General features: G+C 35.2%; 1 protein-coding gene across 1 annotated transcript; it reads right to left on the bottom strand.

Annotated features, from left to right (window-relative positions):
- Positions 1-5,318: 5,318 nt before the first annotated feature.
- On the bottom strand, positions 5,319-25,345 carry LOC134848616 (MFS-type transporter SLC18B1-like). The gene is made up of 3 exons (XM_063866135.1): positions 25,211-25,345; positions 5,978-6,155; positions 5,319-5,680 (listed from the first exon to the last, which is right to left on the bottom strand). Exons 1-3 carry the CDS (start codon positions 25,343-25,345, stop codon positions 5,319-5,321), a joined length of 675 nt encoding a protein of 224 aa, XP_063722205.1.
- Positions 25,346-27,059: the final 1,714 nt, after the last annotated feature.

Genomic DNA, 27,059 nt, shown 5'->3' with positions numbered 1-27,059 from the left:
AATTTTGCTCTCCAAAAAGGGTAGATAGTAGGGAGCACTGAACATGAATGAAACAACTGTAAGCGCTACTGTACTCCAGAAGTACACGTATACGGCCAAACCTACAAAAATTTATAAATTGTACAAAATATAATTTTTTGTATAGATGTACTCTTCAATTGCGAGCATGAATACAATTTATTATGATTGCTTCTTTTTCGTCTTCTCCCAAATAAGTTGCTGATTTGAAATGGATGGTCTTATGATCTAGTTTGTGTTTGTTGGGAAGTCAAGTTCTATTTCATTTTCTGACCGTACCGCTATGTTAATGCAAAGAAAAAACTGATGTCGAAAATGGATAAGACACGTGGAAAATGGAGACGTCATGTTACACTTCGAGTGGACAAACCAACACAATAAGTGCTTTCAGAGTATCAAGCAAGAATTTTGCTGAAAACCTATTCCCAAAGCAGTGACTGGCCGATGTGTCATCACCGATGCTTAAGAGCAAGCAGTCAGCCGGGTTCTCTCACAAGAGGGATATCCTGTGATCTATGCTTCAAGGAAGCTGTCATCAACTGAGCGCAATAACTCCAACATAGAACGAGAAGCTTCGACAATCGTGTTTGTGGTCACAAGACTTAAACAGATCTTCCTGGGGCGCAAACTCACTCTACAAACAGATCACAAACTCTTGCAGTACCTCTTTGCGCCAGACGGAGAGATACCGAAAACAGCAACAATTAGAATCACCAGATGGGCCATTGCGCTGATGGTATTCAAGCTCAAGTTGAAATATGTGCCAGGAGAGCAGATCCCACATGCGGACGCTCTCAGCAGAGGCCGTTTCTATGACGAGACACCAGAAGAGGAGAAAAGTTGTTTCTTTCAGTAAGACGCATCTTCCTAGATACGCAGGCACTCAGCAGAACGACATCAAAAAAGACCTCCCATCGAATAGAATTTTTCGAGATGTCTTTAAACGGATACAAAGCGGTGATTGGAGACTATGCTCAGAAACTGAATCAAACTTCAAGAAGGAAACATTGACAATACGACAAGGCGTAACCTACTGGGGCTTTGTACCTTTCATAGCGCCGAGAATTTAGAAGACAAAATGGACAATGGCCACAACACGCATGCAGGAAGACAGGCAAAAGAAATGGCTCTGAGAATGGTTGCTTGATGGCGTGGCATGTCACAAGAGGAGGAACGACGTGTCTTGAGATGCGAGATCTGTCAAAAGAACATCATCACATGAGACGTATGGGAAGGAATCCATTTGGACTGGGCCCACATCGCAAAGAAAAAGAAAACATATTGATAGTTGTTGATTCAGGAAAAAGGCGGAATCGAAGCATTTCCGACCAATGAAATAACTACTCTAACTGTCAAACATGTTTGTCAGCAGTATTTGCAGGATTTGCAATACCAAAAACTCTGGTTTATGCCAATGGACCCAAATTGGTGAGCGATGACTTTAAAAGATGGCGCAAGTCTCAAAAAATTCACAAAATTGAATCACCGAGTTATCACCCAAGAGCGAAGGGATTAGCAGAAAGAGCAGTCTAGACGGTTCAACATGCCATAAAGGCATGGGGAAAATTTATCTGTCAATTTTTTGTCGTTTCTCCGACGAGTACTAATGACTCATAAAACACAACCAAAGCGAAAAGAAAAACATCGGCAGATCTTGTTCTTGGAGAAAAAATTAGATTACCTATCATCATAGGTCTTGAAGAATGTACAAAACCCTTTTCAAGCCGAACAAAGACAGGGAGTAACAGCCTGCAATTTTTATCATTCGCCGCGGACCCAACACATCGTTGATTCAACTCAGTCAATCAGAACGGATTGTTCTTGCAAGCAAAAACTAGATTGCGAACTGCAGCCAAGAGACCAACGCCACTGATGGAAGGAGTTACATTGTCGATGATAAAACTTCAACATGAAAAAGAAGCATAATTGTCATCAGTTCTGTCACAGAGGAACCCAAACGATCTTCAAGATTATGAAAACCAACAAAAAACTACGGAGATCCAATACCGACATATTTCTTCAGAAAAGAAGGGAGGATGTGATTATCCGAGGAATCTCTTAGTATGAAACAAAGAAAACAATTTTATGCACTTACTTGATCTGTTGATGCGTATGAAATTGGTTCAGAAGCGATTCGATGTTTTTTCCTCTCTTCATTATCGTTTGAGTTTAAGCAACTGTCACAGTCTATCAACTATGTTTGATTCTCGTGATAAAAATCAATCTTGTCCATGAAAGGGAAGCTAAACATGTCGAATTTCTTTTTGGTGAACAGTCACCAAAAATAAGAACTTGTGCACAAAAATTTTTTTTATCCATAAGAACATCTTATTTTTCGGATAATATTCCCACTGATAACAACTATAAATACTAACTAAGTTTTGAATGAATTGTCTCTAACATCAATCTCAATAAAGTCTACTGAAAAAATCTCTTGCCTTGCACCGATCGATACATAAAAAAAAAACGTACAAAAAACGATACAAAATTTTTTCAAAGCTTTATTTGTAGGATCTGGAAGCTATCATCAGCTGAATGCAACTATTTTAACATGTAAAACGAAAAAATTTTGGCAATTGTGTTTGTGGTTTCAGGTTTGAAACGATTCTTACTGGGGCGCAAGTTTACTCTACAAACAGATCACAAAACCTTGCAGTACGTCTTTGCGCCAGACGGAGAGATACCGAAAACAACAATAATTAGAACAACCAGATGTGCCTCTGAGCTGATGGTATTCAAGCTCATGTTGAAATATAGGCCAGGAGAACAGTGCCCACGTATGGACGCTCTCAGCAGAGGCAGTTTCTATGACGAGACACGAGAAAATCTATTTCTTTCAGAATAACATCTTTTTCACGCAGGCAATCAAGCTGAACGGCATGCAGGCAATCACGCTAAACGAAATCAAAAGCGACCTCCAATCAAATTGAATGTCTTCAAACGGATACAAAATGGTGATTAGAGACTATGCTCAGAAGCTGAATCACACTTCAAGAAGGAAGCTGAAACATTGACAATACGAGATGGCGTAATCTACAGGGGCGTTGAACCTTTCTTGTCACCGAGTTTCAGCAGAAACATTATAGATGATGCCCACAAGACGCATTCAGGAAGACAGGCAAAAAACGGCTCTAAGAATGGTTGCTTGGTGTCGTGGCGTGGCTTGTCGCAAGACATGGAACGACATGTCTCAAGATGCGAGATATGTCAAAAGAATAGTTGATCGCTTGGAAAAACAGTTTCCAAGTTGCCAGAGGCAGACTTTTGGGAATGAATCCGTTTTGACTGGGCCCATATCAAAGAGTAAGGAAACATATTGATTGTTGTTGATGCAGTAAGTGGTGGGATCGAAGCATTCCCGACCAATGAAAGAACTACAATAACTGTCAAGAAATTTCTGTCAGCAGTCTTTGCAGGATTCGCAAAACCAAAAACTATAATTTCTGCTAAGGGAACCGAACTTGTGAGCGTTGACTTCAAAACATGGTGCAAGACTCAAAGAATTTACAAAATGGAAAACACCCTGTTTCAAGCCGAACAAAAACAGGGAAGCAGAGCCTGCAACTTTCGTCATTCGACGTGGAACCAACACTTCGTGGATCCAACTCAATCCATCAGAACGGACTGTTCTCGTAAGCGACAACTAGATTGCGAGATGCAGTCAAGAGATCAATATCACAGTCAAGAGATCAATTTTTTTCTTCAACTTCAGACGATCAATCTGAACCGTTCTGAGACTTACCCAAACGATCTTCAAGATATCTGAAACCAACGAAAAACTACGAAGATCCAATACCAACATATCTAATTTGAAAGGAGGGCGGATGTGATGAACTGAGGAATCAACCAAGTTAAAACTCTTACCATAAAACTTTAAGAAAACAAAATATTGCGCTCACTTGATCTGTTGATGCGCATGAAATTGGTTCAGAAGCGATTCTATATTTTTTCCCTCTCATTATTGTCACTTATGTTTAACCAACTGTCACATTTTGCCAATCATGATAGATTCTTGGGATATTAAGCAATCAATATTCATGAATGGTAAGCTAAATTTTTCGAATGTTTTTTTTGGCAAACAGTTACGAAAAATGGGAACTTGTGAACAAAAAATATTTTTTTTTATCCCTAAAGACGAAAATTGTTTTTTGTCTACTTTTCCTACTGATAACAACTATAGATACCAACTAAATTTTAGTTAAGTTATCAGTAACATCAGTTTGAATAAAATCTTTTGGACAAATCTCTTTCCTTGCACCAATCCACAACAACACAACAAAATGAAAAATAATTAAATAAAAAAATTTTCAATATTTTTTCAATGCATTTTGGTTAGGATCTGGAATAGTTTCGTTATTAGTTTTTGCTCTCAAAATAAGTTGGGGATTAAGCTGGAGACAAGCTGAATAAAAACAGAAAGTTGTATTGACAATGTCGTAAAGGTTACGCAGAGCTTTTTGAAAAAAAAACTGCAATCCTGATGAATTTATGCAGGGGTGGATTTTGGGGAGGGGCAGACCCCCCCTCAGGGATTTGACCCAATCACCAACCAAAGGGTCCCACTTTGATTTTTTTGTGACATCCGTTTGACTGACCCTGAAGTTTTAGATAGACCCCTTTGAACGCAATATATTTGAATTTTGAGGGGAGAGCGCGCCGAAAACAACGCTATTTTTGGTCAAAATTTTTTGAAAAAGTGCCCAAAAACGGCAATTTCAGGCTTGATTTTTCAGTATCACAAAAATGCACCTTTATCCACTGCATAGCCGACAGCTTGTGTGAAAATAGCGTAAAACAGTCCCAAAGACAGGTAGTACAGTCCCGCAGTATCCCCGCCCACATCGAAGGTTTTGAGCAGATAGGGTGATAAGGTGACGTCAAACAAGCCGAAAGGAAGTGCGGTTGACACCATGCATAAACTGATCATCCAAATACCAGGAAAAGATAAGAACTTGATGAAGGTGGCCAAAGTGGTATCCTTTAGATCGTTTTCTGATTTGAATGAAGAGCGGCTTTTTCTGTCGGTCCCGTGTGGAGAATTTGAGTCTTTGGGAACCAGAAGAGAAACGTCAGCGTGCTCTGCGTCCCAGGTACTGTCGTCCAAAATGCTAAGCAAATTAGGGCATCATGGTAAGACATAATAAATCAATGAAACTCAATTTGATCTTAAGTAAACAAAATTATGTAAAAAAAAAGGTAATCGATGATAGATGGAAAATGATTTTTTAATTTTTTTAAGTCGATTTTAGAAAAAATTTTGTCTTAAAAGCTGGCCGGACCATCTTTTGTATTTGAAAAGCTTACTTATCATCGTTCTTCGGCAATTCTTCGTGTTGTTCATTTTCTTCAGTTGATCTGGGCTTCTCAGACCGAGCAGGTCTGGTCGGCATCGCAATAACTGCAATAACCACTAACACAATTTCAATGGACCCCGAAATCACAAACGGATACATGTACCCCCCTAGACTATAAACCAGAGAACCAATGGGGGGACCAATAGCAACTCCCAAACCCACTCCAGATTCGATTAGTGATGTGAGTCGTCCGGCGTAGGCGGGTGCCATGGACACAATCGCAGGAATCCCAGTAGACCATAACATGCCAGCGCCCATGCCCATTGTTATTCGGCTGAATAAACACATAACTGCATATCTCGAGCCACCTAAAAATGAAACTGAAAAAGTTGATGTTCCTTCTTGGAAAAAAGGATCCCGCTCAACGCCTAAGATTTCCCAGTTGCTACTATTTTTTGACTGGCCAACCCTAAAATGTTCTGAATGGTTAGCGTATACCCAAAAATAACAGATTTCTGGTCGTCAAATTTTTCTATAAAGTACGCCGAAACTGCATTTTTGGAAAAAAAATTCAAAAATTTGTCTCTTCGCGAAGTGGGTTTTTAGTCGGAATGAAAACCAAACAAATAAAATCCGTGGGGACCTCTTCTATTCGTAGTAAATACCTGGTCCTTTTCCCAAAACTCCGAAGCATATATTGGAGACTGCTCCGAAAGTGGCACCTGCAATGAAGAAGAACTTGTTCAGCTGTGGAGTGGCAATGAGAGGCAGACATGCAGTGAGGAAGAGATTGGCAAAATCGAAGCAGCACGTGATCGCTCCCACCAGGAACTCACTCAGGCCCTGTAAAAAACAATCTCACTAGTCGAAGTTTTATGGAAAAAATTTGCCCCCTGCCCTACCCACTGCAAGGCAATCCTGGGGGCGGAAGGTGCATCCACTTTGCCGTAGTCGCCCCTACTCTGAGGAGGCGGATGACACTATGAACCCTTCGACCAGACAGAAGTGAAGTTCGAACCCCTGACCCTCGTATTAAGAGCCGTGCGCTCTACCCATTAGGCCTACCCACGATTGCTCTCCCGAATCAAACAGAATTTGAACCGGATTTTCTCGAGGGGGGGGGGGGTATCGGTTTTTCAAAAAGCTTTCGAAAATTTTGTCGACCTTTTTTTAGGTCGACCGAATGACCGAATTGATTTTTCGAGCCTCTCTCTTATTAGCACGGTTTAGTACCTGTTTTGTCCGAATTTTCTGCGCCGCAGGCAAAACTTTGAAAAAACAGTCCAAAAAAGGCGTTTTTAGGCACTTTTGGAAAATTTTGACCAAATAACCGCGTTGTTTCGGCGCGCGCTCCCATGTCAAAATTAGTATATATTGGCGCCCAAGGCGCCTTTAGAAAAACTTTAGGGTCGGTCGGCCAAAAGTGGATTTCTCAAAAAGTACTAAAGGCGGGACCCTTTGGGTCGGCAGGGGGTCGAATTCCTGAGGAAAAAGCGTTAGCCCCCCGCCCCTCCCTAAATCCGCCCCTGAATTGAACATCTGTTATTTTTTGCACCATGAAATAACTAGCTTAAAACTTGAGCTCGCAGCGCTCGAGAAAAGTTTTCTTCTACAATAAGCAACAAAAACGTTAGAACAGGCAGAATTAATTAAAAAGAGCAAGTTAGTTTTTTCGAAAAAAATACATGTGAAAGGTAGTTTTTCAGACCAGATTTGTGTCTCAAGGTTGTTTGAAGATTCAAGATTGCAAGCAAAACTTTTTCAAAACTAACAGGGTGCTCTTTTTATTAAATTTTTCCTTCTAAATTTGTGCAACTCTCTTTATGAGCTAAAGGATTTAGCAGGCGAAGGTTGTGTTATGTACAAATTTTTTTGTTTTCGAGTCAAAGTAGTGGAACCTGATATAAACTATATTTTATGATTGGATAAATTAGATATTTTACCACTGTAAAGTATTTAATATTAACCAATCATGATCCATCTAACTAACAACCCACTTATTTGTAAGTGCTGAAATTACTTGTAATTTCAGCACCAGAGAGATTTGAATTTAACTCAGAAATTAGTTGCCTCTCCAAGAGAACTTCAGCAGCCGCAATAAACCAGTATACCCTAGATCTATTGAGCCTAGCAGAGACTAGTTAAACACCCTGAGACTAGATAGTATAAGAGTAAGATTAGGATCGGTATTAGACTAAGAAGTTGCACGAATCTATCCGGCCGAAAATAAGATAGCGTGACGAGCAGACGATGTACCCTATCCGAAATTACTCTATGAGTTAACCACATCGGTCCTACCTCATCTGGTGCGACCATACGTCTCGAACGAGACCTTAATAGCTTAGAATTAACCAAAAATAGATGAGAAATTAGACAAAACATTTTCAAAATGTTAAACGACGATATTTTAATCGAAATGTCTCTACGACTCAATAGATCAGAGCCAATATTCCGATAGATAACAGAACTACCCGGAATCGTAAGAAGACCTCGAACCAGAGACGATATACGACAAAGTAGAAACTTACCATATAGTTATATGATAGTACGGCAAAAGCCAACACAAACTTTTATATTTAGAATTTTATTAGCAATGAATTTAGATTTTCATTTGCAAACATAAAATCTTGAGTCAATATTCATGATCATTTCAGGCGCTAAACAAAATTATTAATATACAATAACGATTGATAAAAAGATCTCAGATCGTTTTCCTAAATTCTGCAGTATTATATAAAACTTTTTTGGAAAATATTTATTGAAAATCAAAACAAAAATTAGTAGCATGACAATAAATTGTTAGTAACCATAAAATCATCAGTTGTCCCAGCTTCATCACCTAAACATAACAGCAATCATAAGCTCACTAATATCATTAAAACGCTAAATCTTTTTCTTAAACAAATTTCAACTATTTTAAACTTAAATTCACTTAATTTTAAAATCAGATCATCAAGGCTTATCCTTGGATCTTAATTAATTTTCTATTTCACTAATTTTAAAACTTGATCATCAAGGCCTATCCTTGGATCAAAAAGAACAATTTTGTTCTCCCCCACCCACTTAGCAAGTGTCTAACGACCTCAAACGTCGATTCACTATCCAAACCTTCCAAAAAACCCAAGACTAATAGAAATTTTTGAACAAAACTAACCATTCAAATTAGGATAAACAGTGAAGAACTTCGGTTATTCATCCTTCACTTGAACCCTCCTCTTACCAGACCCAGGATAATCTTAGACTTAGTAAGTTTAAAATAGTATCTAACGAACTGATCGCGTTCTAATTATACCTGAACCTTGTGGATCGATTTACTATTCTCCAACCCTTGAACACAATCACTACCCCTAAGTAAGATTAAGTAAGTTAACACCTTAGCTTATATTAGCCACGAGAAAGTAAAAAATCATTCTTCGGAATCGATATACTTTTCTCTCCAACCCTGAACAAATAGACCCAGGTTAAGCTAACCAAAAAATCGTAAGGACTAACAGTTTAAGAAAGTAGAAATCATCTAACAACTTTTTGCATCCCTCATACTAAACCTTATGTCATTCAAAAATCTAGGAAATAAACAAACAATCGTTTTACACAACTGTGAAATAGATAACAAAAAATACGATTTTGTAATCACACCTCATACAGAAACAGTTGGATATATTAGAACAAAACGACTAACAATAAAAAGGAAAATAATAAACAAACAAAGACAAATCACACGAAAAAGATTTTCAAAAATAGAAACGCATTTTCAGAATCAGAAGCCAGCAATTTAGATGAACTTTATAAATTAAAAGAAACAATTGATAAAAATTGTCCCATTCTTGATCAATTATATTTTTCCGACTCAGAAACAACTTCAAATTCATCAAAAAGAGGAAAAAGAAGAATAAAAAAGCAATATAAACACAAACCAGTACACTTGTATAATTGGAATCAACCAATTAGACACATCGATAGTTACATATTAACAGTCATTAAACGAAAAAATGAGCCACAGCCACACTCAAAGTGACGATAGTCCAGATGACGACGATATTTACCCCTTCCTCGTAGATGCACCCGATAATAGAGGACAGCATGACTTTTGCAAGAATTTACTCCTAAATTTGTTTGAACCCGGAATCAGTCCATGCAAAGCAGAATTCCCAGATGTAAAAATTAAAAGACAAATTATAGAACATTATCTGAAAGATATATGTAATTTAACACAACAATACGGAATCTACACCATAGAATTCAGTACACCAAATCCGAATCACCGCAAATATGTAATTCAAACAGACGATCTTGACTTAGAATTTTCAAAAGTATTCTTAGAATATATTAAAAGCGTACAATATCATAACTCACAAAGAGCAAACTCCGTATTTACTAACGAAGTTTTTGCAATAATATATAGTTATATTTCAATATTAGAAAAAACAGAAATTCCAAATATCTCACCAACTGAGACATCCAAACATACAAAAGTACGACATGAAATCACAATATTTTCAACTTTCCTACATATAATTAAAGAAAATTTCACTAAAGACGAAGTTTCACAACTTACAAAACATGACTTACAAAAAATTTTGGCATGGTTTACAATAGATTATTTCACACATAATATAGATTTAATTTCACAAGCAAGAAAAAATTTCAGACCTCAAAATTCAAACGATGATACCGCCATCACAGAACAGTCAGACTACGTTTGGGACCCCGAATGGTCTCATCATGCAATTATAAACATCCCACAATCAATCTCAAGTCAAGCAAAAAGTACAATATCTTATCAAAGAGACTATGTAAGAGTAGTACCATTAACCATTGATGCAACACCATTAAACTACAATACATTTTTACCTGATACGCGAAATAACAGTTTAAATTCAACCGTCATACACAATGAAAACCTTAATGGAACTAGGAATCTTACACAACAAGATATTCAAACACCATCACACTTCATAAATGAAGAAATCGTCCAAACAACAACAACTACACAACAAAGTATTTCACCGATACGTCCAAATTTAACAACACCAAAAAATACAAACACTTCACCAGCACAAGTAACCTTACAATCAACCGTTAAACCTTCGGTTGCTCCAAAATATTCACATATGGATTATCAAACATATAGACCTATGACAGTACCGTCAAAAACACGAAGAACGTTCACAAGAAACACTTTTGCAGAACACAATTATAATTACGCACATTCATCAAAAACAAACTATCCCCCACGAAAAAATAATAATAATCATGTAAGATCTCGATATTGGGATAACCCAATGACAAAATCCAACTCAGTAAATTTTCAAACTAATTCACATCCCTCACAGGATCGTAGTGAAAACTACCCATTCTTTCAACAAAATAAAAATAAAAAAGCACCTCATCATACGGATTACTTATCCTCTGATGATGATTATTTACAACCAGATATTTTTGCACCATATACTCAAGAATATTGCGGACAAGGAGCGCAAAAACCATATACATATCATAGAATTTTTTCTCCAGATCCAACAGATACACAAAATCAACAACCAATACAAACGCAAAATCCAATTAATACACAATCTTTTCAACCAATACAACCACAAAACCCAATTACTATGCACTCGTATCGACCAACTCAATTGCAAAATGAAATACCACTCCCATATTACCTTCAAGAACACGAAATAACAAGAAATCAACTTTCAAATTTTTCTCAAATGCCAAATGCAGCAGAATCATTACAAATGACGATGAATCCATACCTTATGGGTGGATCATCAATAACATCAAATAAACTTTTAATGGTATTCACAGGAACAGACCCTGAATATTCTGTAGAAGACTATTTAAATGCAGTCACAGCAAATTTGATTTTAAATATAGGACCTGAACCAATTAATACACCACAACATCAAAATTGGATACATCGACGCACAGCGTTGATACAAACAACCTTAGATGGCGCAGCCCAAAAATGGTTTTCAGTATTGCCAATAGAAATAAAATCAAATTGGAAAAGATTTACACAAGAATTTTCAAAAATGTTTGACTCCGAAAGAAATAAACAACACCAAAGAGTTTTATGCAATGAAATTCGCAGATTACCAAATGAAACCATCAAACAATTAGCAGTACGTATCGAAACACTAGTTCGAAAAGCATATTCATTAAATACACATGACTACAAAAAAAAATGACAGAAATTTTAATGATGACCTTAACACCTCAATTAAGGAAAATAGCAATAAAAAAGAGAGCATCTCATCCTTCCTCAATTCGAGAACCCGATTTAGATTTTCGAAAACTAGTAGACAAACTAGAGCAAGCGGAAATCACAATGAAACTTGAAGAAACAGAAAATCTGAAATTACAATATGTTAATCGAATCGAAACAAACACCACAAATATCAATAACATACAGGAATCAGATACAGACCTCGTTGAAAAAATCACTGAAATACTAAATATTTATGAAAAACATCCAAACTTTAAAGGCAAACCATCTTTCAAAAAATGGTGTAATTTTTGCCGACGATACGGACATAGTATTTCTGAATGTAGACAAAAACAACAAGATAACCAAAACAAACCTCAAAAATATAAAGAACCAAATAAATCATTCTATCAATACATGAAGAAAGATCAAAATATACCAAACAAAAATGTATACAGCAACAACAGTTCAGGAAAAACACTTCCGAACAACACCAATTACACGAGAAATCAATCACCATATAACTCAAGTTATAGAGGAAGATCACCAGAACGAAGAAATACACAAAATTCTTCACAAAATCATTATAATCGACCAAATAGTCGAAATAACTATTCCAGATCAAATTCAAATACAACACAATTTGTTTCTAGATCCAATTCCCAATCAAACACAAGAAATAAATACTATCCAAACAATCAATCACGAAACTCATCATATAATAGAAATAGAAACTATTCATATAATCGAAATAGAAGTTATTCGAACAACCGAAATCAAAATTACCCGAACAACCGATCAAGAAATAATTCATATAACAGATCAAACTATCACAGATCAAACGATAATTATCAAAACAGATCACAAAACAATTCACAAAATCGACATTCAAGTTATAATAATCGATATAGAAATTATTCTCAATCACTACATAGAAATAATAACCATTATAAAAATTCTAAACATCGCTACAGAAGTAGTACACCCAAACATCAAAGACATATTAATCAAGTACAATCAAATGAAGAAACAACATCAGACCCCCCAGGTATTGACGACACAGGAAATAACGAACTACAACTTACTCAAATAAACTGCGGATCATCAGACACAGAAAGTGATACAGAAAACACTATCTCCATAAATATGATAGCAGTCAAAAACGACTACGAACCTATTATATATGAACAACCTTTTTCATCACATAAATATGAAAATCAATTGGAACTCCTTCACAATTATTATATTGAACCCATCCATACTACACAAATGGCACATGAAACTAACGAAATTAACACTGTAAATAAACCCACTGAAAATGACAAAACAAAATGCTTGAATACAAATCACATCTACCAAAATTTACAAAAAGAACAACTCAAAGAAAAAATTTGGACAATACCATTTCTTTTAGAAAGTCCAAGAAACAAAGAATTTCAACCACCAGATCTTGAAATTGATTTTTTAATTGATTCAGGAGCAGAATCAAACATAATTAACATTCCCACATGGAATGAAATCAAAACCTTACACCCAAAATTAACGCCTCTTGCAACCTCGAGTAAACTAGCAACAGCACAAGGATCAACATTAGTATACTATGGAAAAGTTCAATTATTTTTTCTCCCCACAAGAACAATCGAGCAAAATAAAATTTTGAACAAACCATTTAAACAAATATTTCATATCACTGATATTAAACACAATATCATTGGAATACCATTTATCCCTAAATATATACCAACAATCAACATCTTGAATAGTAAAATACTAATCAAAGATAAGTACACAAAAACAAAAAACACAGCCCTAACATTTTTTCAAAGATTAAATAAACAACCACCATTCTTTTCAAAATTTTATCCAATTTATAACCAACAACGGAAACACCTGAAACCACTATCAGGAAACATATATAATTTTTCAATAAAACAAGTTCACCAATATGATAAAAATCAAAATAAACAACAACTCTTTATGTCAGACTTTGAATTAAAACCTATCCATAAGTTTTTCAAAATCACAATTTCATCCATAAAATATTTGAAAAACTCGAATTCAGACATCATTTTGTTACATGTATACAATAATACACCGTACCAAGTAACATTACCCTTAGGACTTTTAGGATATTGCGAAACCAACGCTACAATATCACCAATGCATGAAAAAGCATACCGCGTAAATAATATACTCCAATTATTAGATATTTGTCAATCCACAATCCTTAACGAAGAACTATCCATAAATAATATAATAAGTAATGAAAAAGAAATACAGATTATTTCACAAAAACCCCATATTTCAAACCTACAATCAACATAAATAACTATACAGAGGATCAACAGAAATTTTTAACAATGTTTAACTTCCAACATTCACAAATAACACAAGACGAATTTGATAAGTTAGCCAAACAGCTAATAAAATATTCATCAGTCTATGCAACATCCAAATTTGATGTTGGCAAAATCAGTTCATCACTACATCTCCCGTTAAAACCTGACGCAGTTTTCAAAAAACAAAGAGCAAGTAAAGTACCAATTCATTTACACGATAAAGTGAACAGATTACTCGATATTTTAGAGCAATACAAAATTATCTCACCGGTAAACAAAGAAGAACAACCAAAAGGTAACACATTTATTAACCCTGTTATCATCTTAGCAAAAGGAGAATCATTAAAAATAGTTTTAGACGCTAGATACCTTAATTCACTAATAGACGAATCAAAATGCAATTGGCCTATTGAACCAATACAAGTTATTTTAACAAAAATAAACGGAAAATACTTTACAACCGCAGATATGAATAGTGCATACAACCAAATGCCACTAGATGAACAATCACGACGTTTAACGCAATTTGTTATTGGAAATCAACAATATGAATTCAACCGCCTATTCTATGGAATATCCATAGGACCAGCAGCATTTTCAGCTTTTATGAGCAAAATTTTTAGACCACTAATACTCAAGAAAAACGCAATCACCTATTTAGACGATGTTTTTATGCAATCACAGACAAAAGAAGAAATGTTTACAGTTTTAGAACACTATCACAAAATACTTCAGAACGAAAATCTGAAGGCCGCCCCCGATAAGTCACACTTCTTTTTAACACGAGTTAAATTTTTAGGACATAATATCGAAAGAAAGACAATAACTCCATTAAAATCACGCATTGATGCTATTCAAAAACTTCAACCACCAATAAACAAAAAGAAAATCCAAGAATTCCTTGGAATGTTAAATTTTTTAAGCAAATACGTTTATAAAATGCAATTATATTTAAGACCATTCTATAATATCCTCAGACAACAAAATATTTTTGAATGGAATACAGAACATCAAACACGATTTGAAGAAATTAAAAAAACTTCTAACTGAACAAATTTTAAATACAATTCCAGATCCAAATCAGCCATTCTATGCAACGTGCGATGCTTCAAATTTTGGCATCGGCGCAGCATTACTACAATCACACAATGGTACAAATAAAATGAACCTTATATCAGCAAATTCTCGATTATTCACTCAAGCAGAGCTACGACTCTCAACTTTAATGAGAGAATGTACAGCTATAATTTATGCACTTACAGAATATGAATTTCTGATACTTGGATCAAAACATCCAACAGTTCTAGTCACAGATCACAAACCAATCATTTTTCTCTTTACACAAAAGTCAAACCCCAATCACCGAGTTTATAGATTTCAATTAATTCTAATGAAATTTCCAAACTTACATAATCAAAAGCCACGTAAACCAATTATGTTTACAGCAAACTCTCATAAAAATGCACAAAGTCATTGTCAACCGAATAAAGACTCAATTTGTTATAACCTACCTTTACACACACATGATGAAGATCATTTTCATCACCCACAAATTCTTAAATTAGCTTCCGGTACACACACCGAATGGATTTTAAATAGAGATAAAAAACACAATGAAATTTACCAAAAAGTAACAAAAAAGTTGTTACAAAGGCAAAACATTAATGAACAAATAAATTCACGCTTTACACCAGCCTCCGATTTGAAAATTGGAACATTTGTTTTAATACCTAATTTTAACACTCAAAAAGGAATTTCTAAAAAATTACAACCCCTTCGTAAAGGACCATACCAAATAATTGCCAAACCCACTGACGTAACATATAAAATCACCGACTCAGACCAAAAAGAAATTGTTGAACATCGCAACAATATATTACCTTATTACCCAAAAGAATACGCACTACGCGAACTAACTCAATTATATTCTTTCACAGGTTTAAAAGTTATTCAAAATAACCCACATACGGAAAATGAAACAAAAGAACAACATGACATTCACCTCGAAAACCAAAATAAAAAATCAACTACAACGAAAAACAATACAAAAAAGCTAGATCAAAATATACATCAAAAAGAAAGAAAAAATAGAAAAATGACAGAAAAAATTATACCCCAAGAACAATTAGAGAAATCAGAACATAGAGAGTCATCACGACTTAGAAATCAACCACGCAAAAACTACAAGACATTCATCCCACAATCTAAAATATTAAAGAAAGTTGAATTTCAAAAACAGCTTTAATTTTAAAATTAATAATCTTTGCACCTCTGAAACATTTTGAACTTTCATTTTTCAAAATAACATGCTGACAAACACGCAGCGATTCTAGTTCAAAATTAGCCAATAAAATTCATTCAATCCGTCACCTCCTATAACTCTAACACAAACCAATTAGACGAAAGATATTAAACTCCAGGCATATCTATAACTATAACTTTACGACCTCCAGGTCAAAAATAAGCAAACCACTCCAACTTGACAACTAAAATAAATATCACCATAATATCATAACCCTCCCTTATCTAATAACCCAAAGATCAACAATATTTCCCCAACTCAGACCTCAAATACCCCCCAAACAAAAATGTTAAATTAGCCTAAAGTAAAAGAACGACCATATTAAATTAGCCTAAAGTATAAAATCTCAAAAATACCCCAGATCACTTGACAAATAAAAATAAAGTAAAAGAAGACCTCCCGAACACCATAAAATTCGCCCCCAACAATTTTTCACAAAACTCAACCCACTTGTCAAAAAACCAATAAATAATTCGACCACACTTGAAAATTGCCCCAAACAACAAAAAATATTCGATCAAGAAGCCATTTCTTAAATGCTCTTCTCTCGATCAGTCAACATAATTCTCAACATTTTCATAAACTTTTTAACAATATTTAAACTTTTATTCATATTTCTTTTTGATACCTTTGAAGCTTTTGTAATAATCTTAATCATTTTTCGCAATATTTGTTTAATTTTCTATTCCATATTTGAACTATACCTCCAACTCTCAAAAGCCATTGACCATATTCACAGGTACGAGACACAAAACTTATCTAAATGATACGAACCATTTTTAGTAGAACAGATATTTTTTTACTATTTGTAATTTTTATAACATTTTTATCATCCCTCATCTTGACCATATGCAAATGTATAAAGAAGGCAGTCATAACATTTGCCTTAGCAACAATTCTTCTAATTCTTTTTCTAGAAGAATACTACAATAAACATAAATTTTTTCACTAATTGCTAACCAAAAATTTCTAACCAACAATCACACAGTCAGTCTTCACCGACATCATCCCAAGATAACCCAACACCACCTACAACTACCCAAAACCCCCAAACATCTACACGAATTTCTTTCCAAGATAACCCATATACCTTTGAAGAACGACACGCTCGCTTATCTGAACCACTAGAACCAGTTCAACGACAAGCACCTCTAAGTGAACCAACATATAACTTGTACCCAACACTACCACAAGAATTAAGTAGAATATTAAATCTTAGTCAAAATCAAAATACAGTTGAAATAAATAGACAAATTATACATCCTCGACGAAACAGAAATTTTCAAACCCCCCGAGTTCATTTTGATATACCCCAATCCCCATCACAAAGTACTCCGGAAAACCCAATTGGTATATTACCAGAAACCCCTACGCTTCTTTCACAACGTAGCACCTCAAGTCTACCCTCAGATTACTTAGGTTCAACACCAACATCTGAACAAATACGTGAAAATCCCTTTAATCCCCCAAACCAAACATCACGACTACCATATTGGACAACACAATCATTCACACAAGGTGAACCCAATTTAATAAATGATCCAATAGATATTTCTACCAATACAACAACATCATCATCACTACCAGAAACATTATCACTACCATCAACACCATCAATAAACCAAATTTCACCGACACCTTTCCCTTTAAATTTCCCAAATAATCTCGACGCTAGATATCGAGAACAATCATCAACAAATATCCCTCTAAGATTAGACTGGAATACATTCACAGCACCCCCACCATTATTTGGACAGTACCCAGAAAGTAACCGACTCCACAACTGGGCACTTAATAGATTACAATATAGACAAGATATCCACGAAGACATTCGTGATCATAACATCCAAATACTCCAACAAAATAGTCTACAATTAAAATTTGAAATCACGGTTAAACTAAACAACATTGCTCAACATCCTTACCCATTAAACCCACCAAATATAACAGCTCAATCACTACCACCACCATTTATAACAACTGAAGTAATATATAAATACGACAGATATACCAAAAAACCAATTGGTTACATCACATTTTATAACCCATATTCAGGATTATCATACACATGTATATTCTAAAAATATTAATTTTTCTCCAACTCTTTTTTCTAGTAATTTCCGATCAGAATATAAATCCTTCTCCCCGTACAGGACCCCAAGATTTATTAGTAACACATTGCGATTGTGAAGAAAATGAACAAAAAACACTACACAAATATGCAATAAATCAAGTATCACAATGCGAAACAGAACCACAAGCTATAGAAACTACAAATGTAATAGCGACATTCTATTCAAAAGCCCGAGCAACAACAGTTATAGGATACAAATTCACAGCAACATTTTCCGAAAAGAAAGTACATTGTTCACAAGTCTCAAATGGAAATAAAAACCGACTTGACCACGAATCATTCTACCAGAGTAATATCGAACGAATTTTACATCTCAATCCCGAAGATTGTAAAAACGAGTTACTCAGACTAAATATCACAAGAAATAAAAACACCGACAGAAAATTAGTATATTTCCAAGTTTTTGCAGATTCTGTACATCAAGCAGAACTTGAAAGATATCAAGGACATATAAAACTAGATGAAAAATACCCATACAACGGCGCACACGGAAGATTAACTTATGACATACACGATAAACACTGGATACCACACATTGGTATAAATAACCCATCAAACTGCAAAGCAGACACAAAAAATAAAGGATATCAAGAAATAATGTTTTTCGATTGGAAAATACAACTCGAAAAAATACAACTCACACGAGATTTATCTGACAACACAATGATCTATCAAGGAATTAGATTACCTTGTAAAAACGATCAAGGTTATTGTGACCCCACAACACGAACACAAGCAACAATTGTTTGGTTTCCCGAAGATACATGTACAACATTTCAAGTAGCAAAAATACACGCTCGAATGATAAAATTTCACGAGAAATATTTCATACAATCAATTCCATATGAACAAGTAAATCCATCACGAAAACAAAGTACTGATTTTAGAAACATCCGCAATATAGAAAATAAATTGACACGTTTTCAAATATATCAAGAAACAGAACTTGAATGCAAATACAGAAACCCACTTTACAAAACACAATATTCTGAAATATTAGTTGAATACGAAAAAGGTTTTGACATGACCACTGGAAAAATAAAAATTGACCCTTATGCCACATGTCATCCTCTAAACGAAGTAACATCATATATACCAGTTAATTTTCAAAAAAGTAACGGTCAACCGGGTGGACATCTAAAGCCCCATGACACTAGAAGCACACGTTTACAAGAACTATCACTAATGAATAATTCTTATTTTGGTAATATCCACTATGATATTCACTTAGATATGAAATTAGACTACACAATTAACCGAATTTTTCAGGAAATGTCACTCTCTGAATTAGAAACAGTTCACCAACTATGCGAATTAGAACGGACACAAATCCTACAATCACTTGCACTAGCAGTATTAAAAATACCCTACGCAGGATTTTTACTATCAGGAAATAGATCAAATTTTTTAGACTACGAAGGAAACATTTTATGGTTTTATACCTGTACCAAAAAAGTATCACCACTATATGTTTTTGAAGATAAACGATGCTATAAAAGAATCCCTATCTTTTATAAGAATAAAGTACATTTCGTTGACACACTTTCAAGACGAACCTATTTCTGGGATACCGCAGTCCCATGTGGATCAGAAAATAGCCACAATGTAGTACAACTGAACCCTGATGAAGATAAATATTACCTTCTTACCCCATACCCCGCATTAATGCAATCACTCAAAAAAATTTCACCAGAAAGCATTAGAGCTATTGCTCGAAACCCAAATATCGACTTACAATCAATTGGAATATATTCAAAATCCGATATCCAACATCACATTAGAACACAACAATTCCAAGAATTATTAACACAAATGGACACTATACAAAGACAATCAATTGACCAAAACTTACGCAAACTTGCCGAAACAGCAGGATTTGCAGATATCTATACACAAGATTATAGCGGATATTTTAAAGACATCGAAGACTATATATTTCTAAACGGTGAAAAATACCGACCACAAGAAATTTCACCTATAAATATTTTTAGCTTTGTTACACTAAAAAATGAAATTCTTGATTTTCTAGGATGGCCCTATTACATCTTAGAAAAATTAACTATTTTATACGCAATGTTTAACTTTATAGGATTTCTTTTTTCGCTTTTAAAAGGAATCTATAATACATGCGCTATACACACACAAGTAAATAGACAAGCAAGTGTAGCACGCATACTATTTGCAGGATTTTTTGGAATTTTTTCATCATCAATAAACAAAATTCTTTTAGACGCACAAATAAAAGAATACAACACAAAAATAGCAACAAGACAGAACACATATGACGAAGAACATTATAATATAGAAGTAACGCCTACAGCACCACAGTTGCCACCCCTACCACATAACCATCCATTATCCCTAATCCCACGAAATTTCCGAAATTTAGCAATAACACATAATCCAAATTTTAGACCAAACATATCGCAAAGTCCCATACAACATATAATGACACATCATTCACACGATGAAAATACATATGAACAAATTATCGAACAACCCCATACCACCGCTTTTCAGTCTCAAAATAATAATTTTTTTAGCCCACGATGAGCCGACAACTTGGATCCCTACACCGCTCAAATTCCCATCCAACCAACCTCAACACTCCAATTACAATAATTCCACTTTTTGCTTTCCCGCCACCCGATTTCCCAACTAGTAATATAACATCAGGCATGAATTCAGACACTAATTCAAATATTTCAGTTTTATACTCCATTTCACAACTCAAAAACCCTAATATTGAAACCCCTGATGAATTTGCAGACTCTGAACCATCTCCATCCAATAATTTTCAAGCCAACTCCTCAATTTTTTCAAAACCCCCTTTTCAACCAATCCCACCAAATAACCCACTCCCATCCATTTCTACACCCTCTTATGCTTCACAAGTCACCCCAACCTACTCTTCATTTCATTCAGACCGATCATCCAATTCTCCAGATATTCCCCAAATCTCCCAAGAACTCGATAATTTTATCACCCTACAACAAAAACTATTACACCCTAACACCCCCACTATAAATCAGATTTCTTCCACAATAGAATCCTCAAACCCACCTACCCCTACACCCTCTTCAGCTTATTCTGCATCATTAGCACAATCATCCACTTCCACCGAATCATCAAAAAGCACTAATAGAGCTTATCGCACTTTTAAAAGAAAATTCCCAAACCATCCATTCCCAACCAAACCAGGATCAGCCCGTGAATATATTAATCATCCACATCACACTAACACGAAAGATTTTTTAGCAATCACCTTACCTTCATTTCCACAATATACTTTAAACACCCCTAACGACACTAACGACACACGTAGCTTTGTAGATGAACATGTTTTAATGCCTACACTTCATTGGACATCATATTATCATTTTACTAATCCCCTTTGCCTACCATTATCTAATACTCACAACGATATAGAAAGAAATCAAGATATGCTATATCGACTCACCACACCACCAACACATAGACAATTTACTTATATAGGATATAAAAAATCACTGAAAATATTCTCTGCACCCCGAGCTAACGAATTTACGCTAGAATATTACGATCATAACATCATACGAACTAACCAAGACCAATTTTTAGATGATGATCGCTTCGCTAACCCACAACTAACAGAAAAATTCTTCATCAAAACACCATATGTATTTACACTCAATATCTTTGATCGAACATTTGACCACATCATTTCTGAAGCACTAACCGACATGCAAGCTTACGAAAGTTTTAAAGAAAAATTTCAATTATTTTCACTAACCTTCCACTTCCTTGCACCACATTAACGCAATTTGCACTGCTCACACGACATTATGTTACGCACTAAACAAACCCACACATATACATATTATCGCTTCATACAAAATCATTTTGACCTACACACTCCATCAAGACAACCACACCACCGTTTTCAGTTCCTTAACTCTAAATACACTTCACCATTTTTTCTTAATTTCACATATTGCATCAAAGATACTAACCTTCACGGCATCCTCCGCAATTATGATCCCATAATCCAAATGTATATATTTTGTCCCATCACGAAGACCTTTAACGCAGAAGAATCCAGACCCTTCCTTATCCCACATGAATTTATCCAACCTATAGAAATCCCAATATTAGAATTCATCCACAACACTATTAGAATTCATCCACAACCTCATTCAAAACACACCTTATGAGTTTGCAGTTGGCACTGAAGAACTAAAAACTATTAAAGCACTTCAATTGCTTTGGCCACTGCTTCAAACTAAAAACATCATTCGCATACTAGCAAAATTACTAACAAACTCCGACAAAATACACGACATCTTCCCCCACGGTTTTTTCCCCGACGACTAACAGGTAAGTATAATTTATACATATTTTTCACTAATAAATTTGAAATAAATACTAACCATTCTTTCCTCATGTTTCATTTAGATCTTTAGTCTTCATACCAGGATCATCTGAAGAAACAAAAAAGCAAAATAAAAAATAAACTTGTTAAAATTCTTCACTTCACTAATATTTTCCAAAAGATAAACTGTAAATTTATACCAAATGTAGTGAATTGATTTATAAACTGTTTCCCCAAAAGCAGTAAATTTCATAAAAAATGAAAATTTGTAATTTAATTTTTCCCCAAAACAAGCAGTAAAATTAAAATTCCATGTAGTAAATTGATAAAATGAGAATGCAGTACTAACCTTTTGATATTTTCATTCATTCGCACAAGAATTCTATCCAAACTCGCACAGCTCGCCCACGAAGAATTGTTTAAATAATGAATTTCAGTTTCAAGCTTTTACACTCAACAACTCTAACACGCGATAACAAGTTTCAAACTTTCCTTTAACCCGGTTGGAAAGGAATTATATACTAAACAAAACTAACCAACGCAGCTTACTAAACACCACAAATCATAGAATAACAGCATGACTAAGAAAAGAAAACCAACGGTACCCAAACCGGATTAACCCAGTTTAAAACTGGATAATTTATTCTTTTGAAGACTATTATAAAGTCTAAGAAAGAAATAATAAAACACAAAAAAGTCGAAAGACAAACCCATAACAAAAACAATTTGATTTTTGAAAAAAAGGACACAACCAAAGGAACATAAGAAAGACCAACATAAACCCGACATAAAACGTTATCACATAACAGGACCTCTCACAGAAACCGCACAAAATCATACTCCCACTCCTGGCCTAACCCACCAGAGAGGAAGTCCTGAGCATGCTCTATAGCCGGCCTAACCCACCGCGCTACATCCACGCTTTGTGACCACACTTCTATTTTTAATAAGAGGTACTCAAGGGTGAGTAACTCTTCAAAATAACCGAACTAAAACAAAATGCTTTTGTGAAAACAACTAACCAAAATCATAATTAAAAACTGAACTAATAAAAATTTTATAAAATGTAAACTATACCTTGCAGTATATAGATCAGCACACAACAACAAAGACGAACATCCAAAGACAAAATGACCCCACTACACTTGAAAAAGAATGGCCAACCACAAACCGATATGCCGTCCACAATCACAAACTCAAAGGATTTAGAGTACGACTTGACTTCGCAGAAAAGGACTTCATTGAACTAGACCAATGACCACCTCGATGTTCAAGTATACGTTCAGATCCGAGTTACAAGGCATTCCCTCCACGCACAATCTCCACACCATTCCCAGACGAGGTCGAACACAAAAGAAGTTCTCTACATAAAACAGAAAAACCCGTCATAGCAAACCATTCTGAAATCAGATTGATTTCATTGGGAAACACCATCGTTGTCATAAGAAGACACAACGATTGATGCCCCTCACTCCAGCGTCCTGGAACTTCTCTAACAAGAGAAACCGGACAAGAAGTACGATGTTCGCCAAATACCAACGTCCATCATCCATCCTTTGAATTGCAGAAAGATAATTCTAAAAAACTCTGTAAAACCCGGATGGGTGGAACCTGATCTAAACTATATTTTATGATTGGATAAATTAGATATTTTACCACTGTAAAGTATTTAATATTAACCAATCATGATCCATCTAACTAACAACCCACTTATTTGTAAGTGCTGAAATTACTTGTAATTTCAGCACCAGAGAGATTTGAATTTAACTTAGAAATTAGTTGCCACTCCAAGAGAACTTCAGCAGCCGCAATAAACCAGTATACCCTAGATCTATTGAGCCTAGCAGAGACTAGTTAAACACCCTGAGACTAGATAGTATAAGAGTAAGATTAGGATCGGTATTAGACTAAGAAGTTGCACGAATCTATCCGGCCGAAAATAAGATAGCGTGACGAGCAGACGGTGTACCCTATCCGAAATTACTCTATGAGTTAACCACATCGGTCCTAACTCAGTAGCACATTTCTGTGTTCGTTTTCCACGCACAATTGAAAGTCGATTTTAAAATTTCAGTGTTCCGCCTATTTCATGGCAGTAAGCTTATCTGGCCAGAAGTTGAGAACTATTTAACATTATAATCAATTAAATTTAGCCAGAAATTGGTTTCATATCTTTTGAGATTAAGCTATTATTGAAAACGAAAACACAGAACGCAACGAAAGTTGAGTTTCAAATTTCTATCAAGTTAAGCTTTTTTGTGAATAAAAACTGGTTTCTATCACCATATCCCCATTGGAAATTCATTTTTTTAGTTAGGCAGTTGTTTTTCAAGGTTATATAACGAAAAAAATGAAAACAGTGGCAAAAACTGGTCAATTCGGAAAACTTTCATTAAAATTTTACGTTGTGGAACAGGTAAAAATGGTATGGTACAAATCATCGCGATAACCAAAAAAATGGCGTGAATGCGCGGTGAAGGGTGAGCAGGCGCGGGGGGGGGGGAGGGGGAGGTCTTGAGGTTCATGTGGGATGGTAAAGAACTATAGCATGAATTGTTCATTGCCTTATTCAGCTCCGCTTCATTTGGGAAGAATGGCGCCAATTGTGAGTAGTTAATGCCTTCTGAGACGAACAGTAGAAGCGACACAACAATACTGATTTTCACAGTCAGCGACAAATGCTCTTCAGAAGCACTCATAACTAACAGTTTAATCTCAGTTATTACAAACTTTAAAAAAATTGTAATTGTTAGTTCAAAAATGGAAAAGCAAAAAGTCCAAAAATGAAGAGAAGAAAGTTGAAGTGCAAAATAGAGTCGATATCAAAAAGAACGAGTTGTAACAGGTACAAAATTTGGAAACGCTTGAAGGTGGGAAAATGATTTGTTTTATTTATTGAGAATGAAAACTACTAAATTGCAGATCGTATTAGTGAAAATACAAATTGACTTTGAGACAGAACAAACATGAACTTCAAATAGAATACTTTAAAAATGATGTCAGGTGACGAAAGGAGAGCTAGATCAAGCTCAACCTCAAGGATAGAATAGGCCTCTTCAAGTTCATTGTATAAATCAGGGGCGGATCTAGGATTTTCTCGAGGGGGGGCGGATTTTCAAAAAATTTTCGAAAATTTTGACGACCTTTTTTTTTTTTTTAGGTCGATCAGATTGACATTCCGAGTTCTCCCAAAGCAGTAAAAAGACCCTGTTTTGGCCAAGCTTTCTGCTCCAGGCAATTTTTTGAAGAAAAAACAGGTCAAAAAAGCCGTTTTTGGGCACTTTTTGGAAAATTTTGACAGGAAAAACGCATTTTTTTGGCGCGCGCTCCCCCTCAAAATTAGTATATATTGGCGCCGAAGGCGCCTTTAGAAAAATTTTAGGGTCGGTCGGCCAAAAATGGATTTCTTAAAAAGTACCAAAGGGGGGACCCTTTGGGTTGGCAGGGGTTCGAATCCCTGAGGGGGGGGGGGGCGTCCGCCCCCCCCCGCCCCTTCCCTAAATCCGCCCCTGGTATAAATTATCCTTTACCTTGGGTATTATGAAAAAATCTGGGATTTGGTTTGTTGTTTTCTTTAGGGCGCATCGAATTTTTTTTCTTTTCTCAAAAATATATCAGTTTAAATCAAAAAATAATCTCCTGATTTTCAAAAAGTTGTACCAATGGAAAAACTGCACTCCCCTGGGTGCATATGCCCTAGTCTCCTTTTGCGTTACTCCACTTTCTACAGCCTTCAGAGAAGTGTGTGGGGGAAATATTTGACACAAATGTTAGAATTTTTTTGATTTTCCGAAAAACACCACTCTCAAATCTGAAATTTTGGATTCAATGGACAGAACGGGCTATGAGAAGCTCCAGTGCATTAACGGCTACGCCCAAAATTTTTCTTCACACAAATTTACATTAATCGTAGTGTATCATCCTCGCAAGTGTATCGTCCGTTTTTTTCTTTGAATTTTTCAAAATTGATCCACCCAAACTGAGATTTTCCGTTCAATCAAAACAACGGTTGACTGCAAGAAATCAAAAAAGTTCTCTGCACGAGCGGCTGAGCCCAACAAATCTTTTTAGACACACAATTTTTGGCACTTAGAAAAGTTACAGTTTTGATTTGATGATCACTTTTTAAATCTTTTGACTTCTCGAAGTTTTTCCTGCTAAATCTGATATCAAAATTCTAATCGCAACAACAGTTTGTGGGAAACTTTTTTACTGGACTTTTCTCTAAACTGGAAAAATTCTATAGGCTCTCGGAAAAGACAAAATTGTATTTTTATGTGTCCTATTTTTGGTAACTATTTGACTTTTCTCTAAGACTACCCAATCAATTCTGAGAATAAGGGTTCAATCGTATAAGGTTATTGAGAGAATTGTTTTTCGCAGAAGTGGCGTTTATTAATACTTCGTAAGAAA

The sequence above is a fragment of the Symsagittifera roscoffensis genome, chromosome 6 (genome assembly GCF_963678635.1).
Source record: "Symsagittifera roscoffensis chromosome 6, txSymRosc1.1, whole genome shotgun sequence".
Classification (NCBI taxonomy): Eukaryota; Metazoa; Xenacoelomorpha; order Acoela; family Convolutidae; genus Symsagittifera; species Symsagittifera roscoffensis.
Note: the sequence above shows the minus strand (reverse complement) of the source record. Positions and strands in the feature narration are given on the sequence as shown.

Bases quoted from the DNA above. Each gene is read 5' to 3' on its own strand.
- LOC134848616 (XM_063866135.1), bottom strand. From the start codon at position 25,345: ATGAGTGCTTCTGAAGAGCATTTGTCGCTGACTGTGAAAATCAGTATT. The intron at 6,156-25,210 runs GCAATGAACAAT...TGTTTTTTACAG, and splicing joins ATGAAGCGGAGCTGAATAAG to GGCCTGAGTGAGTTCCTGGT. The intron at 5,681-5,977 runs GTATTTACTACG...TTTCATTTTTAG, and splicing joins AGTTTTGGGAAAAGGACCAG to GTGGCTCGAGATATGCAGTT.